This window comes from Genypterus blacodes, unplaced genomic scaffold (assembly GCF_046128005.1).
Source record: "Genypterus blacodes isolate CSIRO-AG114 ecotype Tasmania unplaced genomic scaffold, CSIRO-AGI_Gbla_v1 ptg000180l_1, whole genome shotgun sequence".
Taxonomy (NCBI): Eukaryota; Metazoa; Chordata; class Actinopteri; order Ophidiiformes; family Ophidiidae; genus Genypterus; species Genypterus blacodes.
Genome location: NW_027466981.1, coordinates 420,001 through 437,500, shown reverse-complemented (window position 1 = coordinate 437,500; position 17,500 = coordinate 420,001). Strand labels below are relative to the sequence as shown.

General features: G+C 47.1%; 3 protein-coding genes and 1 pseudogene across 12 annotated transcripts in view; 2 read left to right on the top strand and 2 right to left on the bottom strand.

Moving 5' to 3' along the window:
* The window catches only part of ngef (neuronal guanine nucleotide exchange factor), a 95,303-nt gene that overhangs the window by 13,837 nt on the left and 63,966 nt on the right, over positions 1–17,500 (bottom strand). The gene's annotated exons all lie outside the window — the stretch shown is intronic.
* Positions 1,562–10,724, top strand: LOC143014096 (galectin-9-like). Of its 3 annotated transcripts, none has more exons than XM_076167887.1 (8): positions 1,567–1,927; positions 2,818–2,906; positions 3,304–3,508; positions 4,116–4,235; positions 4,839–4,985; positions 5,212–5,300; positions 10,043–10,199; positions 10,398–10,724. In XM_076167887.1, the coding sequence occupies exons 1-8, from the start codon at positions 1,892–1,894 to the stop codon at positions 10,542–10,544; spliced, it is 990 nt and encodes a 329-aa protein (XP_076024002.1). In that variant the 5' UTR covers positions 1,567–1,891; the 3' UTR covers positions 10,545–10,724. The 3 variants fall into 3 exon arrangements, with proteins under 3 accessions (XP_076024003.1, XP_076024002.1, XP_076024001.1); XM_076167886.1 differs by lacking the exons at positions 10,043–10,199; positions 10,398–10,724 and adding exons at positions 5,738–5,894; positions 6,151–6,446 and having other exon boundaries at positions 1,572–1,927; XM_076167888.1 differs by lacking the exons at positions 4,839–4,985; positions 10,043–10,199; positions 10,398–10,724 and adding exons at positions 5,738–5,894; positions 6,151–6,446 and having other exon boundaries at positions 1,562–1,927.
* Positions 11,673–12,514, bottom strand: LOC143014088 (phospholipid scramblase 1 pseudogene; annotated as a pseudogene).
* The window catches only part of myo18ab (myosin XVIIIA b), an 82,822-nt gene continuing 79,686 nt past the window's right edge, over positions 14,365–17,500 (top strand). For 3 of the 8 annotated variants that reach the window (XM_076167874.1, XM_076167875.1, XM_076167871.1), the window contains exons 1-2: positions 14,413–14,538; positions 16,284–17,395. In XM_076167874.1, the coding sequence (XP_076023989.1) occupies positions 16,376–17,395 (1,020 nt within the window). In that variant the 5' untranslated portion in view covers positions 14,413–14,538; positions 16,284–16,375. Of the gene's footprint in view, positions 14,539–14,916; positions 15,075–16,283; positions 17,396–17,500 lie in introns of all 8 variants that reach the window. The other 5 variants (XM_076167873.1, XM_076167876.1, XM_076167872.1 and 2 more) reach the window with 4 other exon arrangements.

The window sequence follows — 17,500 nt, the reverse complement described above, 5'->3', positions numbered from 1 at the left end:
GCTATGTGCTGGAGGCAGCAGAATCCACACACTTCTGTTCATTTTGAAGTTAAAAGTGCATTTAAACTGAAATACAGTCAAAACAAATACAGTCAATGAGATCAACCATGATGTGTCTGAAAACCCCCACATGGAGTCACACTGTGTGTCTGACCATGCAAGTGTCAGCAGGAAGTAACTTACTCTCTCGGTGTGTGTGTGCGGTGTGTGTGTGTGTGTGTGTGTGTGTGTGTGTGTGTGTGTGTGTGTGTGTGTGTGCGTGTGTGTGCGTGTGTGTGTGTTCAGCTGTCACATTGATGTCATGTGGATCACATTTCCTCTTTCATTCTGACAAAAGTAAGTATCTCTATGCTGTTGACCTGTCTGTCTGTCTGTCTGTCTGTCTGTCTGTCTGTCTGTCTGTCTGTCTGTCTGTCTGTGTGTGTGTGTGATCACCTGTAGGGGTCGTGATGGATCCAGAGTAACACAGGACGTGTCTGCTTGTGTGTGTGTGTGTGTGCGTGTGTGTGTCTGCAGGTGTGTGTGTGTGTGTGCTCCTGTTGTATTTGCTGCTTTGTGTCCTCACTGAATGAACTGAGCTTCACACACTCGGCTGAAGCTCCTGTAATGTGAACACGTACAGTAAATGTACATCTAAACATACGTGTGCTGTGCGTCTCCTTATTGTTTTTCACTATAGGCTGAATTCATCCAGAGAGAGTTCAGGGGCTTCACTTTAAACAGAGGATGATGATGTTTCTGATATGACAGGTGATTCTTATCCTCACTTCCTTTGACTCTTAGGTGTAAAAGCTGTAGTAAGAACTTTCACTTAACCACACACACTGAGATAACAGGAAGCTGCTCCAGCTGCTGCAGGCTTCTGTTACTCTGATGTGTCAGAGTGTCACGTCTGATTCAAACGATCTCAACTTTATTGAACCAAACACACAACGGTTTGCATTCAAAGTCAACAACGGGTTAATAATTACACTGAGGCTTCCTGTTGCAGCTTTGTTTTTGGTGAGACGATAACATGTTTATTATCTCAACAAGGACAAACTCAGGACAGAGAGGAAATACAAGAGAAATACACACAAGAACTCTACACACAATATACAAAGTACACACTTTACACAATACACCTTAGTGTGTGTGAGTAGAGAGAGACCTCCTCTGAGCCGATAGGAGGAAGGTTTCACACTCTGGCTCTTTATTCTTCTCTATGAAGAGAAGAGCTTCATCAGGCTTCAGATCAGAGCAGAGGAGCTGAACGAGAGAGGAGAACATTCCAGGAGGAAGGAAGAGACACGACAAGGAGCAAATGAAGGACATCTGACTGAAGAAAGTGTTGCAAATGCAAACTTGTTATTACAGTGCAGGTTTGAGATCAAAAGCAGAAGCAGAGACACACTTTCACTTTCTACAGTCTGATCTGATTGGTCTTTAAGGTTCCATCTAAAGGCAGCAGAGTGAAGACAAGAGAGGATCAAACTGTTTGGTTTGTGAAGAATCTTCATATTTCTGTGAAATCTGCAAACCCGAGCCTGGAAAAAGAACAAAGGAGAGTTTAGACCTTTGAGAGGAGAAGTGTGTGAGTGTGTGAAGAACTGTCTTTACTGAAGGAGAAGAGATGAGGCGTTCAATCACAAATGAGCTCTAAAATCACCCAGGCTTCATTTATTCAGTCGTTTATTCTCATAGATGATTTCCTCTAAATCAGTTCTTTTTAAATGAAGATTTGACCGGAAACATGATGAAACGAAATGTCCGCTGCTTGTGTAAGGAGTTTAAGAGAAGGTCAACGTCAAACACCGCCTACAACAGAAACGAAACCTAAGAGAGAATAAAACTCCACACTCTCCTTAGACTCGTCAGAGCTGCGGCGCCTCTTCATCTCCTCATCTTCATCATGGCGTTTCATCAACAGGCTCCGTTTTACAACCCGGTTAGTCAATTTTCCATCTTTGTTCCTCTGCAGTGAAAAGTTTCACTTTGTCCCGTTTGTTCCGTTTGTTGTCCTGTTATTTTTCATTTCCTTCCTTCTTCGCGTGTTATCAGATGATTCACGATCATTCTTTTCTTTTATCTCTACGCTTCTTAAATGTTGTTTATTAAGCTCAAGCTCATTGTTATGTTGTCTTTAATATGGGAGTCGAACATAAGGGAGTGTGTGGACGGACGGTTGACCAGAGAATAACGAGCTGCAGCAAAAAACTACAACCGGATGTGCGCTGCTACACTTAGCTGAGCCTGAGCTGAACCACTATCGTAACACTGCTGGCAGATAGACAGACAGACAGACAGACAGGCAGGCAGGCAGGCAGGCAGACAGACAGATCGCCAGACTGTGTGCTGAGTGCTGAAAATCGTTTTTGTGTCATTTTGAGGGTAAATGCGTGCATTTGAGTTTTTGCGTAAATTTGCGAAAATCTAAATGAACTATTTGAATTAATTAGTGGAAGCGGAAGTGGGCGGGGCCTTACGCGAAATCTAACAACAAAACACCGTCTGGCATCTCCCTGTCACATGGACCCATGGCGCCATCTGGTGGCCACAGGCATGAGCTGCTTTAGTCGCTTCTGGATTTAAACAGGACCCATTTGTTTTCCTGTCTAATAATCTTTATATTTGATTATATTAGATTATATATATGAATTAGTTTGTTTGATTATGTAAATACACATAAATGCTTCAGAGAATTCTTAAAGGCTGCTTAACCTGAGGAGGGAACCTTCTTAGGTCACTGACTTATTATATAATATATATATGTACATGTAACTTTATGTCTTACACATGTTCATACCCATGTGTTCCCTGTTTGCTCCTGTGTGTCAGGTTGTCCCCTTCACCGGCTCCATCCATGGGGGTCTGAAGGAGGGGAGGAGCATCATCATCACTGGACGAGTGCAGGATATGGCTGACAGGTCGGGACACTTCACTGCTGAAACACTCACAACTAATGCTACAAACTCTAATCAGACTGAAGGATCATTAGAGCTGTGGAGCTCTTGGATGTTACAGATGAGGTCACGGTCACAGGGGGTTAGAGCATGTTATCACACAGAGTCTCATAATGTGTAACCTTGTTTTATTTGCTTTGCCCTTGTTTAAACCACATGGTCACCTGACGGGGGGCCTTATGTTGCCCCACCTTCCATTGTGTCAAAGGTCACTTTACACCCAATTCCCCTCCTCCCCTTCAGTCTGTACTCTCACTCCTGTGTTTTCCCTCTGAAGTTCATTTAAATCCTCGTTTGTCCACACAGAACACAGAAGTGCTGCTCCTGACTCTGAGTGTGTTTCTGTTCTCTGTCCCTTCAGGTTCCATGTAAACCTGCAGTGTGGCTCTATGCACAATGCAGACGTTGCTCTCCATTTTAACCCTCGATATGACAGCTTGCTTCCTTATGTGGTCACTAACTCCCTCCAGCATGGAGCCTGGGGCTCTGAACAAAGGGTCGGCTCTCCACTTCCTGCAGGCTCGAGCTTCACCCTGTCCATCACTGTGTGCTCTGATGGCTACCAGGTGTGAATGTTTACTTTGTGTTGTGTAGATATAAGCAGTTACAATGATCCGTCTGTTATCTGTTTCTCTGCTTCTAAACCAGTGCTTCTCAATAGTTTTCTGTGGAGAACTAAACTATACCAAACATCTTTCAACCAACTAATTGAGTCATTTGATACTGAAACATAAACAAATAAAATGAATAAATAATAATAAATAACATTGATCTGTGACTTGAGGGAGGTGTTTATCTTTCACCGCCACGTTTTCGCTGAAAGAACTGGGCGGGGCTTATCAGCGTGTTTCGGCTGAGATGTGTTTAAGTCACGCCTTCATTTATTTGGCTTCATGCTGTCCGCTGCCAACATTTCAACACACAGTAAACACACCGGTCAGTCCTCGTCTCCCACCGTAGTCACAGTGAAGCCAGGCGCTACATCTGCTTCCACATGTATCCTCGTCTTACCTATGGTGACGGCTGTGCAATTACACTTCATTCTGGTACGGCAATGAAAAAGCAAACGGTAGTTTATCCGTGCATGTTCCCCGGGGTCACACATTTGAGAAGCACTGGTCTAAACTAACTTCACCTTAGTGATGAAAGCCAAACGTTGTTTCCTCTCCTCAGCTGAATGTCAACGGCTCCCAGTTAATGAAGTACAACCATCGCATCCCCTTCTACATGGTGGACACCATCTCAGTGGGGGGGGAAGTGGAGGTTACCTCCATCGTCTTCCAGGGTCCTGGGGTGAGGAAGATTACATCTGTCCTTCACGATTCCACCTTTACAGGGTTTGATTCAGATTGACACCAGGCTGCATCACCAGCAGAGAGAAGAGCAGAGAGAAGAGCAGAGAGAAGAGCAGAGAGAAGAGCAGAGAGAAGCTCATCAAGTCGCCCCACAGCACACACACCCCACAGCACATACACACACACACACACACACACATAATGTCTTATCTTATATCCACACACACCAGTAAGGGGGAAGTGGGAGTGTGTCTTCATTGTGTTGCAAAGTTGCAAAACTTTGCATCACAATGAGTGTTTAGTTTCATTTCACTTTCATTTAAAAGTAAACAGATAAACCCTGAATATGAAAGAAGTGAAAGGCAGAGAAGCAGCAAATAACAGGTTAATGTTAATGGTAATGTGTCTCTGTTTCTCAAACTCCTGAAACCTGGAATGGAAACTTGAAATAGATTTCTTTGACACCTTCTCATGTGACCCGGCTGGATATTAACCATTCAGTGGACATTTAAAGCTGGATGACAACATCTTTTATAAAGACTTTTATCTCCAGTGGTTGATCACAGACAGTAAGGATTAACATGCTTCTCTCTGTGTTCAGTTCCCTGCACAGCCCTCCTTTCCTGCACAGCCCGCATATCCTTCTTTTCCAGGCTTCCCGGCACAGGCGGTATACCCCCTCGGCTACGTCTTCCCTCCTCAGCCTTCCTTCCCCGTACAGCCAGTATATCCTTCTGTAGCCGTCCCGGTGAGTACCAGGCAGATTGGTATTCCTCTTCTGCATACATGTGTCTGTTCAAGGATCAATATTTGGTTCTTCACCCTCCTCCATCGAGTAAATGGAGCCGAGTTCAGGTGCTGTAGTGGTTTAACTCTGTAGACTTTACAGTGATCATGGTTCAGGTGTGGACGCTGGTCTGACATAACGTATCAAAGGTTCTAAAACTCATCTAAAGAGTGTTTTACATCTGCAGAGCGTCCCCTACAGGGGCTCCATCAGTGGGGGTCTCATGCCTGGCAGGACCATCACCATCCAGGGGCACGTCAACCATAATGCCTCAAGGTAAATGATCAACCAGCACCTGACTTCACTGTCACCTGAAGAAACATCACAATGGGAACTTCTTACTCAGCCTGTCTTTAGGATTGAATACATAATTACTATAAACACACTTCAAATGAAAACACATTGAAGATGATGAGACATATTTCACCTGGACTTTATTACAGCTGAAGTGTTTACAATCATCAGATGGAAGAATGAAGGCGTGTGAATAAGGCTCAGGCCCTGTGTGTGTCTCTGTGTGTGTCTGTGTGTGTCCCTGTGTGTGTCCCTGTGTGTGTCTCTGTGTGTGATGTTGTGTCCCTGTGTGTGTCCCTGTGTGTCCCCGTGTGTCCCTGTGTGTGTCCCTGTGTGTCCCTGTGTGTCCCTGTGTGTGTCCCTGTGTGTGTCTCTGTGTGTGATGTTGTCCTCACATGTTCCTCCATGCTTCCTCTCAGGTTTAACGTGAACCTCTGCTACCCCTCTGGCACGGCTCTGCATTATAACCCTCGCCTCAGTGAGAACACCGTGGTCCGAAACGCCATGATAAAGAATCAGTGGGGGACGGAGGAACGCGGTGGATCCATGCCCTTCCAGCGGGGCGGAGCCTTCACGGTACCATGACATCACTCACTCACTCAGGGACAGAGGCACCGCCACTGCTCTGTTCAACCACACGGAACAAGGATTCATACTGAGGAAGAGTCACCAGGACTCTGAGCAATGTTTCTACTAACAAACCCACCACAGTGTGAGGCTGCGAGGCTTTCTAGAATTACTACTGGAACTGCAAAGAACTTCTCATCCTTTAAAGAAGACAGATTTGCTGCTTTCCATGGTTCTGATGCTAAATGAGACCTTTCCCTTCCAGCTGACCATCTGCTGTGAGCAGCACGCCTTCAGGATTGTGGTCAATGGGATGCAGGCCCACAGCTTCAATCACCGCTACTCACACGTGCGTCACATCACGGGCCTGGAGATCGACGGTGACGTCACTCTGACCTCAGTGGTGGTCTGAGCTCCGGCTTCACTGAGGATCCAAACCTCCGGTCCGGTCTGGTCCGGTCCGGTCCGGTCCAGTCCTGATGCTGCCCCTCCCTGACAGCATGGTCTGCACTCTATGATGTATATAATGATATACACCATCATGATGCTTACAAAGCTGACTTAAGACACAAAATAAAAATAAAAATCCACTTTCTGTTACCAGATTTGTCCTGATTTTCTTATATATTATTATTATAATATATATAATATTATTATATTTCACAGAAAACAGCTGGAACATGAATTTTCCCCTTTCAGACAGCAAACAGACTCTGTGTCCAAACACATCACGTTCACATTCACTACATGAAACAAGAGCGTCTCTATTTGATCTGTGATCCTTTATCTGGAGCTTGATTGGTTGTTAGTGAGGTCATCAGTCTGAAGAAGAGGTGAGATGCTGTCTAACTACAAAACCTTACAGTGACACAACCTGCTGCTTTAAAGCTCCTGTGATGTTTCTATGCATCAAAGAGGAGGACAAGTCAACAAAGAGAAGATGTAGTAGAGATGATAAACTTTATATATATACACATATAAACATACATTAACAACATTATGAGCAGGCTGCATCACAATGTAACACACACGAAGGGTTGGTCCACTTCCTGTGTGTGTGTATGTGTTTGTGTTTGTGTGTGTGTGTGTGTGTGTGTGTGTGTGTGTGTGTGTGTGTGTGTGTGTGTGTGTTTGTGTGTGTGTGTGTGTGTGTGTGTGTGTGTGTGTGTGTGTTGAGCTTAACTTTGTCATCTGGATCGCATTTCCTCTTTCATTCTGACACCTTAAATAGGAGAAAGTAAAATCTGCTGCATAACAATGTAACACACAGGAAGGGTTGGTGTGTGTGTGTGTGTGTGTGTGTGTGTGTGTGTGTGTGTGTGTGTGTGTGTGTGTGTGTGTGTGTGGAGTGTGTGGTGTGTGTGTGTGTGTGTATGTGTGTGTGGTGTGTGTGTGTGTGTGTGTGTGTGTGTGTGTGTGTGTGTGTGTGTGTGTTTGTGTGTGTGTGTGTGTGTGTGTGTGTGTGTGTGTGTGTATGTGTGTGTGTGTGTGTGTGTGTGTGTTTGTGTGTTTGTGTGTGTGTGTGTGTGTGTGTGTGTGTGTGTGTGTGTGTGTGTGTATGTGTGGTGTGTGTGTGTGTGTGTGTGTGTGTGTGTACAGCAGTACAGCATGAAAACAAGAACCAGGGCCTCAGATCCCTTTGTCCTCACCGTCCCACCTCGACCCGAGGTAGATTTATTAAAGAGTCTGATGGCCACAGGGAGAAAGCATTTCCTGTGGCGTTCAGTAGTTCACCTGGGGGGAATGAGTCTGTTACTGAAGGTGCTTCTGTATGAGGCCAGCACCTGGTGGAGAGGGGGAGAGTTGTTCTTGTAGTGGTATTGTTCATGATTCTCCTTAGCCTGCGCAGCATCCTCCTCTCTGACACACGCTCCAACCAATCAAGTTCAGTCCCCAGCCTTCCTGACGATCTTGTTGATCCTGTTGGCGTCAGCTGACCTCGCCCTACTGCCCCAGCACACGACCGCGAAGAAGATGGCACTGGCAACCACAGACTGGTAGAACATCCTCAGCATGGTGTTACAGACATTGAAGGATGGAAGCCTCCTCAGGAAGTAGAGTCGACTCTGCCCCTTCTTGTAAACAGCCTCAGCGTTCTTAGACCAGTCCAGTTTGTTGTCCAAATGGACTCCCAGGTATTTGTATACCTGCACAGAGTCAAAAGTCACCCCATTGATGGTCACAGGTGTGGGGGGTGACTTCTTCTTGCGGAGGTCAACCACCAGCTCCTTAGTCTTGTCAGTGTTGAGCTGCAGGTGATTCAGCTCACACCACCTGATGAAGGAGTCCACCACACCCCTGTACTCCTCATCCTTCCCCTCGGTGATGCAGCCCACTATCGCAGAGTCATCTGAGAACTTCTGCAGGTGGCAGGACTCTGAGCAGAACTGGAAGTTGGATGTGTACAGGGTGAACAGTAATGGTGATAGGACCCTGAGGGGCCACAGTGTCAGACACACATCCCTGCAGTCTGACAAACTGCGGCCGACCAGTCAGATAGTCCACTATCCAGGAAACCAGGTGCCTTGCCCCTGAGCAAGGCACCGAACCCTCAATTGCTCCCCCCTCTGCGAAGGGTGCTAATGTAATGTAAGTCGCTTTGGATAAAAGCGTCTGCCAAATGATCGTAATGTAATGTAATGTCTTCACTGAAGGAGAAGAGAAGATGCGTTCAATCACAAATGAGCTCTAAACGAGGCCAGGCTGTGATTCTTCAGTCGTTTATTCTCATAGATGATTTCCCCTGACTCATTTCTTTTTAAATGAAGGTTTGACCGGAAACAAACAAACAAACCTCAGCTTTATGAGAAATGCCTGCTTGTTCTTCTCTTGTGTAAAGGAGGAGGAGGCCAGACGTTAAAGGAGAAGGAGGCCAGACGTTAAAGGAGAAGGAGGCTAGACGTTAAAGGAGAAGGAGGCCAGACGTTAAAGGAGAAGGAGGCCAGACGTTAAAGGAGAAGGAGGACAGATGTCAAACACCGCCTACATGACAAAAAACGAAACCAAAAAGAGGATAAAACCCCAGACTCTCCACTGATGCTTCAGAGCTGCGGCGCCTCTTCATCTCTTCATCTTCATCATGGCTTTTCATCAACAGACTCCGTCTTACAACCCGGTAAGTCACTTTTCCATCTTTGTTCCTCTGCAGGGAGAGTTTCACTTTGTTCATTTCCCACCTTCTTCACGTGTTTGCAGATTATTGGTGATCATTCTTTTCTTTTATCTCCACGCTTCAAAACAAAATTGTTCATTGTTATGTTGTCTTCAGTGTGGGAGTCGAACTTTAGTGTGGACAGTTTGCTGCCTTGCTTTTGGGCACAAAGCAAGGAAGCACGTGACAAGAGACTAACAAGCTGCAGCAGAGAACTCATGTGTTCAGTGTTATTAGTGGAACATGGATGTGTGTGTGTGCTTGTAGCTTGTGTTTATATTACAGTTCCATGTGAGTGTGTGCTGCTCTCCCCCCCCCTCCCCTCTGTGCAGAGCGTCCCCTACAGGGGCTCCATCAGTGGGGGTCTCATGCCTGGCAGGACCATCACCATCCAGGGGAACGTCAACCATGATGCCACAAGGTAAGTGATCAACCAGCACCTGACTTCACTGTCACCTGAAGAAACATCACAATGGGAACTTCTTACTCAGCCTGTCTTTAGGATTGAATACATAATTACTATAAACACACTTCAAATGAAAACACATTGAAGATGATGAGACATATTTCACCTGGACTTTATTACAGCTGAAGTGTTTACAATCATCAGATGGAAGAATGAAGGCGTGTGAATAAGGCTCAGGCCCTGTGTGTGTCTCTGTGTGTGTCTGTGTGTGTCCCTGTTTGTGTCCCTGTGTGTGTCCCTGTGTGTGTCTCTGTGTGTGTCTGTGTGTGTCCCTGTGTGTGTCTCTGTGTGTGTCCCTGTGTGTGTCTCTGTGTGTGTCCCTGTGTGTGTCTCTGTGTGTGTCTCTGTGTGTGTCTCTGTGTGTGTCCCTGTGTGTGTCTCTGTGTGTGTCCCTGTGTGTGTCTCTGTGTGTGTCTCTGTGTGTGTCTCTGTGTGTCTCTGTGTGTGTCTCTGTGTGTGTCCCTGTGTGTGTCTCTGTGTGTGCTGTTGTGTCTCTGTGTGTGATGTTGTCCTCACATGTTCCTCCATGCTTCCTCTCAGGTTTAACGTGAACCTCTGCTACCCCTCTGGCGTGGCTCTGCATTATAACCCTCGCCTCAGTGAGAACACCGTGGTCCGCAACGCCATGATGATGAATCAGTGGGGGACGGAGGAACGCGGTGGATCCATGCCCTTCCAGCGGGGCGGAGCCTTCACGGTACCATGACATCACTCACTCACTCAGGGACAGAGGCACTGCCACTGCTCTGATTCTCTAGAATCTGTAGCTAAGATATTCAGGACCAGGAGGGTAGAAGTAGTAGAGACTTACACACATTTAAATGATTGCTCCACTACAAGAGCTGCAAAGAACTTCTCCATGGTTCTGATGCTAAATGAGACCTTTCCCTTCCAGCTGACCATCTGCTGTGAGCAGCACGCCTTCAGGGTTGTGGTCAATGGGATGCAGGCCCACAGCTTCAATCACCGCTACACTGAAGTGAGTGACATCACGGGCCTGGAGATCGACGGTGACGTCACTCTGACCTCAGTGGTGATCTGAGGCTTCACTGAGGATCCAAACCTCCGGTCCGGTCCGGTCCGGTCCTGATGGCCCTGATGGCCCCTCCCTGACAGCATGGTCTGCACTCTATGATGTATATAATGATATACACCATCATGATGCTTACAAAGCTGACTTAAGACACAAAATAAAAATAAAAATCCACTTTCTGTCACCAGATTTGTTTTGTTTTCCGGTGATTTTCTTTAATATTTCACAGAAAACAGCTGGAACATGAATTTTCCCCTTTCAGACAGCAAACAGACTCCGTGTCCAAACACATCACGTTCACATTCACTACATGAAACAAGAGCGTCTCTATTTGATCTGTGATCCTTCATCTGGAGCTTGATTGGTTGTTAGTGAGGTCATCAGTCTGAAGAAGAGGTGAGATGCTGTCTAACTACAAAACCTTACAGTGACACAACCTGCTGCTTTAAAGCTCCTGTGATGTTTCTATGCTTCAAATAGAGATGATAAACTATATAGATATACAAATAAACATATACATCATGTACATGTGTCACTGTATACAATGAATCGGCACACGACTGCCAGCTCATGTAGGATTCACTCCAGTTTAAAGCTGATGACGTAGATCATTCAGTCAGAATGATCTACTAACTGATTGTCCTGAATGGAGCTTCTGTTCAGCTTCTGTTCAGCTTCTGTTCAGCTTCTGTTCAGCTTCTGTTGCTTGTTGTCCTCTTCTCTTCCCACACAAATCCTGGTGTGTATGACCAAGTGTCACACACTCATTGAGTCAAATAGATGGCAGCTCTTCAGAGATCCTCTGCTGCCCCTGCAGTTTAAGCAGCTGGACTCACTCAGCGCCCCTCTGGTCTACACAGCTGCCCTCTGTGTGCTGACCAACAGGGCAATCTGATCTCAAGATGTGTGCTTGGTTTACAACAGAGGCTGGTGGCCAAGGCCTCAGCCAGAGCGCCTGAACAAGCTGGGAGATGGAAACAAGGAGGAAACAAGCCAATTACATTACATTACATTACATTACTTTACGATCATTTAGCAGACGCTTTTATCCAAAGCGACTTACAATAAGTGTGTTCAACAATGGTTTCATTACCAAGAAGAAAGTATCTGTTATATTACTGCTACCACCAAAGTTATATCAGAAACTCCTACTCCCCACTTTAATGGTGAACTGTTGATTAATCCTGTCGTGGTTTTGACTCAAAGAACATGAAGTCGATGAGGAAGCAGGCTCCCAGCATCACAGCTTTCATCTTCACATCCAGGTCCAGTGGAAATGAGATGCCAAAGTTATCTGCATCTGTGTAACCTTCCTGCAGGAAGCCCCCCCACTGCTTACAGATCTGTCCCACCACAGTGGACTCATCCAGGGACATCACCTGGAAGACCACGTCAGACATGCATGTGCAGTCACAGCATGGCCCCTTGATCTTCAGCTGGGGCTCCATCCTCTCATCCAGGACTGTAAACTTGGGCACAACAGGGTGCCAGTCCTGCTTCACGTAGCCTATGGGGTTCCCAGGAGGGCTCTGGACCTCCAGCTCTTGAAGGCAGCAGGGGAAGCAGCACAGGTTGCACCTGAGGGGACGTGTGAGGGTCAGGACTTCCTGTCCCGTGTTGTCATGGAGGTGGATAGTGAAAGGCCGATTGGGGCCACAGGCCTGCAGGGTGAAGATATCGTTCTCCTCTGCAGCCACAAACACCTGCTGCCCCATGCTGTTCTTCACTGTGTATTTATTGCTCATCTCCCACTGCAGAAACATCTCAGCCATCTGGACCCTCTGATGGACCAGGAGCTGGTCCAGCTGACTCAGGTAGTCTAGAGCAGAGGTGCAGGCGAGGTGCTGGATAGGAGCTGTGTGCTGTGGAGGAGCTGCTCCCCCGTAGCTCACTGGGTAGACTGCATTATGACCAGGCTGCATCCCAAGGTAGTACACAGGAGGCGTTGGTCCACTTCCTGTATCCCCCTGGCACGCCATGAGGTAGGCCTACCTGTTACAAGAGCCAGGCGTATGATAAAGCAGTAAAGACAGCAGAGTGTTAGAGGTGTTAGGAGGTCAGACTGGGTGCTTGGTGTTGCTTGTCGGTCTTGTTTCACACCAGTTGGCTCTACGTTTAAATCAAACTTCTGTAGTCTCTGGATAGATGAACGTTGCTAAGAGTCAACATGCGATGGACTCAAAGCTGACTGGAGCGTTTCAGCTTCTTATGCATTAAATACAAAGACTGGTCCATGCATGCTGTCAGACTCCACCTGACCTCAGTGAGCTCACATCACATTCACCTCTATGTGACTCATGTGCTTATTGTTTTACCTTCTGTAAAGTACAGACTTCTTTCCTCCTGATGTGAATCATTCCACAGCAGGACAGAGACTGTGCCTGGACCCCCTCATAGAGGATTCTCTGGTCTGGACCTGCACCTGCACCTGCTCTTCAAAAGGTGAACACAGGTGCTACAAATTAAGTGTGAATGCTGGCTGAGATGTTTTCAGATTGATCTCATCAATCCTCTCTATCCGTGTGTCATGTACAAAGCAACATGGCCTCTATGAACACATGACCAAACATCACAAAGCACTGTTACATCATTCACACTTTTATCTGGTGTGTGAGAGAGATGTTATGTATTTCTACATCTTCTTCACTGTCCCATAAGTCTTAGTGCCACACGCTTCAAAACAACCCAAACATAAGAGAGGGGGTCCAGAGCTACAAACAGTAATAATAATACATAATAAATGTCAATTAAAAGTCTGATTGTAGGCATGAACACTCATAAAGTACACCAAAGCTGCAGCCGGTCATCCTCTGTACACATCAAGAGGAAGAAGAAGACATGCAGGAGGATTCACACACAAATATAACATTTCCTTATGATAATATCTCCTTATTAAGCCAAACACATTGATATTGTATGTCTAATAAATGTATGATAAGAAGCTACCCACCTAAATGAAGATGTCTCCTCAGCTGTTTCCCAAAGAGCAGATGTGTGTGTGTGTGTGTGTGTGATATGTGAGAGGTGTTGTTGTTACTACTCCTTGGCAACAGTTTCTCTCGAGTCACCTTACCTGCATTGTCTTGGGAGAATTGATGATCCTGATGAGATGAGATGAGTCAATATGTGGAACAGTGTCGGATTATTCAGTCATAGGAGCCAGATTAACACTGAGTTTGGAAGGAAAAACACGCAGGAACAAGTCTGTGGGGGAGGAAGCGTGAGGGAATCCTACACACACTGTGTCAAATCCAGAGTGTACAGCTGTCTGCATGTGTGTGTGTGTCAGGCGAGTGAAGAAGAAGAAGAATTCATTCATGTCATTTCATTTCTCATACTGACTTGATTTTCTGAATTAGCCCAGTAATGACACAGATATCAAAACATCACAGTGTTCATACATCCCAGACAGAAACAAACTTAAAAGCATTTAAGTATAAATTCAGTTTGGGAGCTGCAGTTATACCATTATAATGTGAGAACACGCATTTCTTTCATCCATCATTTACATTCTCAAAATTCCTGGTCTGTGATATTATAAATGTATATATTTAATATGTTCTATGTGAGTTTCACTGATTTTCCTTAACATATTGGAGTGTTCAGATGCTCCTCATACTTCTGTTTTATCTTATTCTGGTTTCTGTTTATGTGTTAGAAACATTTTTATGGTCATATTATCTGTCATATTCATATAAAGTAATGTTTTATTCCTCCCTAATCCTCTTCTCCCTACAGTGATAACACATTACATCTTGGTTCTTCACGTTAAACACGTTTTTTGTCGTAATTAATGGCTTTCACAAGATAATGATAGAAGAGGGCTCCCGTCAGTACCCGCGGTGTCCAGCAGGAGTCGCTGCTCCTCTGTATTGAGCCTGCTGCCTCCCTCTCCTTTAGCGCTGGACGCAGCCAGTTAGCTACAAACACACAGAGCTGCCGAGCTTCACACATTAACTCATCAACCAGGCAGCAGAGGGGCAACGTTCTTCTCCTGAACACGGTGAGTAGAGAAGAAAGCAGAACCGTGTCTGCTCTCGTGTTTGGTGTAGAAGCAGCACTTTGGCTGAGCGGATCCTTTTCTCTCCCACTGTTCTTCCTGCAAAAACGAAGGCAAAGAGCTGGAGCCGAAGCTAGCGAGCTAACTGGACCGTTTACCGGAGAGTTCAACAGAATTAGGATGAAAAGCTGCACCTTTAGCATCTGAGAGTTTTTCAATTTGCTTTGAAAACACGAATGTTTGTTATGAACGCTAAGTTGCAGCACCGCACCTACAAACATTAGCCCAGCTAGCTAATATAGCCAGGACGCTACATCCATTCAGCCCTGTCATGCAGCAGGAGCTCCACTTTGCTTTATTGACACCAGCTTACATCTGCAGCTCGGTGTCCAGCTGCAGGAGAAGAGGCTCCGCTCTGCTCTGCTGGACGCCCTGTTTGTTGTGCAGACTCATGTTGACTCTAATCACAGAGCTCCTCTGTGACCTGAGCTCCAGACAGCTGAGGACGTGATTGAAACCAAAGCTCTTCCTCCTCTCAGGTAGTAAACACAGCATTATACTGGTAAACCTTTAACAGAGAGGCAGCAGGGGTCCTGGGGATTATTTCCGGTAGTTTTACTGCTTTATTCTCACTCAGCCCTGTTCAGACCTCACCAGTCTGTCTGACTGACCCCCTGTCTGTCTGACTGACCTGTCTGCGGCTCAGGGGCTTCATGTGTACCAAGAAGGAAGAATCAGAATAATAACAACAGCAAATAACAAATCTATGAGCTTGAGAAGGAGGAGGCACTGAGTTTGGGACTCCAGACTGAGCTACATGTGAAGAAGAAGTAGAAGAAGCTCCTCTGTACAGCTGTTAGTAATGAGAAACAGACTGTGTGTGTGTGTGTGTGTGTGTGTGTGTGTGTGTGTGTGTGTGTGTGTGTGTGTGTGTGGCAGCAGTAGTCTTACTCTGACTTCTGTGGGTTTGGAAAGATAGAGTTAAACAGAGAGCCAGGAATGTGTTTGGCTGCTGCTGGTCTCTGGTCTAAAGGGGTTCAGGTCTGCTGGCCTCTGGGGTTCAGGGCTGCCGGTCTCTGGTGTAAAGGGGTTCAGGTCTGCTGGCCTCTGGGGTTCAGGGCTGCTGGCCTCTGGGGTTCAGGTGCTGCTGGTCTCTGGTGTAAAGGGGTTCAGGTGCTGCTGGTCTCTGGTGTAAAGGGGTTCAGGTGCTGCTGGTCTCTGGTGTAAAGGGGTTCAGGGGCTGCTGGTCTCTGGTCTAAAGGGGTTCAGGTCTGCTGGCCTCTGGGGTTCAGGGCTGCTGGCCTCTGGGGTTCAGGTGCTGCTGGTCTCTGGTCTAAAGGGGTTCAGGTCTGCTGGCCTCTGGGGTTCAGGGCTGCCGGTCTCTGGTGTAAAGGGGTTCAGGTCTGCTGGCCTCTGGTGTAAAGGGGTTCAGGCCTTCAGTGATGCAGGTCTACCAGTTTGACCCAAGTAAACCTGATTGCATCGCCCTGGAAACATACAGAAATGGATGGATTTAAACCTTTGATATTGTTTGTCTTCCTTGCTAAATGAACATGAACCTGATTGTGTAAAGAGCTGAGGATGTCACAGACCTGCTGGTCCCCTCAGGAGATAAAGTCTCAGTAGGAACATGATCTATCTATCTAAGACTTACTCAGGTTCTGGTTTTGTGATAATAAAGTGTAACATTGAATCCTTTCAGTTTGTGTTGTGCTCTCCTGATCTTCTGTGTTCTCCTTCTCCTCCAGGGGATTTGAAAGGGCGTGGCCTTCAGGTCCCTGTTGGTGGATACAGAAGGACCTCAGCTGGACCTTAGACCTGGACACACAGACCTGCCACCATGTTTAACCTCATGAAAAAAGACAAGGACAGGGAAGGAGGGAAGAAAGAGAAGAAAGATAAGAAGGAGCGTATGTCTGCTGCAGAGCTCCGCAGCCTGGAGGAGATGAGCATGCGCCGAGGCTTCTTCAACCTGAAGAGGGAGGCCAAGCGAGAGTCCAAGAACAAACTGGAGATCTCTAACCCCATCCCCATCAAGGTGGCCAGTTCCAACGAGCTGACCCTCACCGACATCGAATCAGATGGCCTGAGCAACCGCAGCAGCATGGTTCTGGACGACCAGCTGAGCGCCGCCAGCTCCACCGACGATCTGAAGGGCGAGGGCGGAGGGGGACAGGACGGACACCGGGGCTCTGTGCGGGACCGCGTGGCTCACTTTGGTTCATTGGCCAAGCAGAACTCCTCTCAGGTGGGTCAGATGATGAAACGCTTCTCCTTCTCCCAGAAGAGTAAAGAGGAGAGTCCGTCGGAGTGTTCCACCCCCTCAGGGCAGAACTCTGCTGCCCCGTCTCCACAGGTGGAGAGCAAAGTCTTCAATATGCTGCGTAGGCATAGCAACAGGCAGCCGGCCGGACCACAGGCGCCCAAGAGGATCTCCATCCCCGAAGTGGTGGACAAGACCTTCCCCGCTCTGCTCCAGCTTCCGGCGGTCGTAGCGCCTAACGCCCCCGAGACGCGACAGCTGGAACTCCAGCGTCGCAACACCGGCGACTTTGGTTTCTCTCTGCGTCGCACCACCATGCTGGACCGCAGCGTCGACGGAGGAGTGTACAGGAGAGTGGTCCACTTTGCCGAGCCCGGGGCCGGCACCAAGGACCTGGCGCTGGGACTGGTGCCGGGCGACAGGCTGGTGGAGATAAACGGAAGGAACGTGGAGAACAAGAGCCGGGACGAGATCGTGGAGATGATCCGTCAGTCTGGAGACTCTGTGCAGCTGAAGGTCCAGCCCATCCTGGAGCTGAGCGAGCTGAGCCGCTGCTGGCTGAGGAACACTGAGGTCATACGGAGAGAGGCCAGACAAGTAAGCAGCTCCTACACACACACACACACACACACACACACACACACACACACACACACACACACACACACACACACACACACACACACACACACACACACACAC

What these genes read in the sequence shown, in the direction of transcription:
- LOC143014096 (XM_076167887.1), top strand. Translation starts at nt 1,892, where the DNA reads ATGGCGTTTCATCAACAGGCTCCGTTTTACAACCCG. An exon ending in AGGCTCCGTTTTACAACCCG is followed by an intron (nt 1,928 to 2,817) that starts GTTAGTCAATTT and finishes CCTGTGTGTCAG; the next exon opens with GTTGTCCCCTTCACCGGCTC. An exon ending in TCGTCTTCCAGGGTCCTGGG is followed by an intron (nt 4,236 to 4,838) that starts GTGAGGAAGATT and finishes CTCTGTGTTCAG; the next exon opens with TTCCCTGCACAGCCCTCCTT.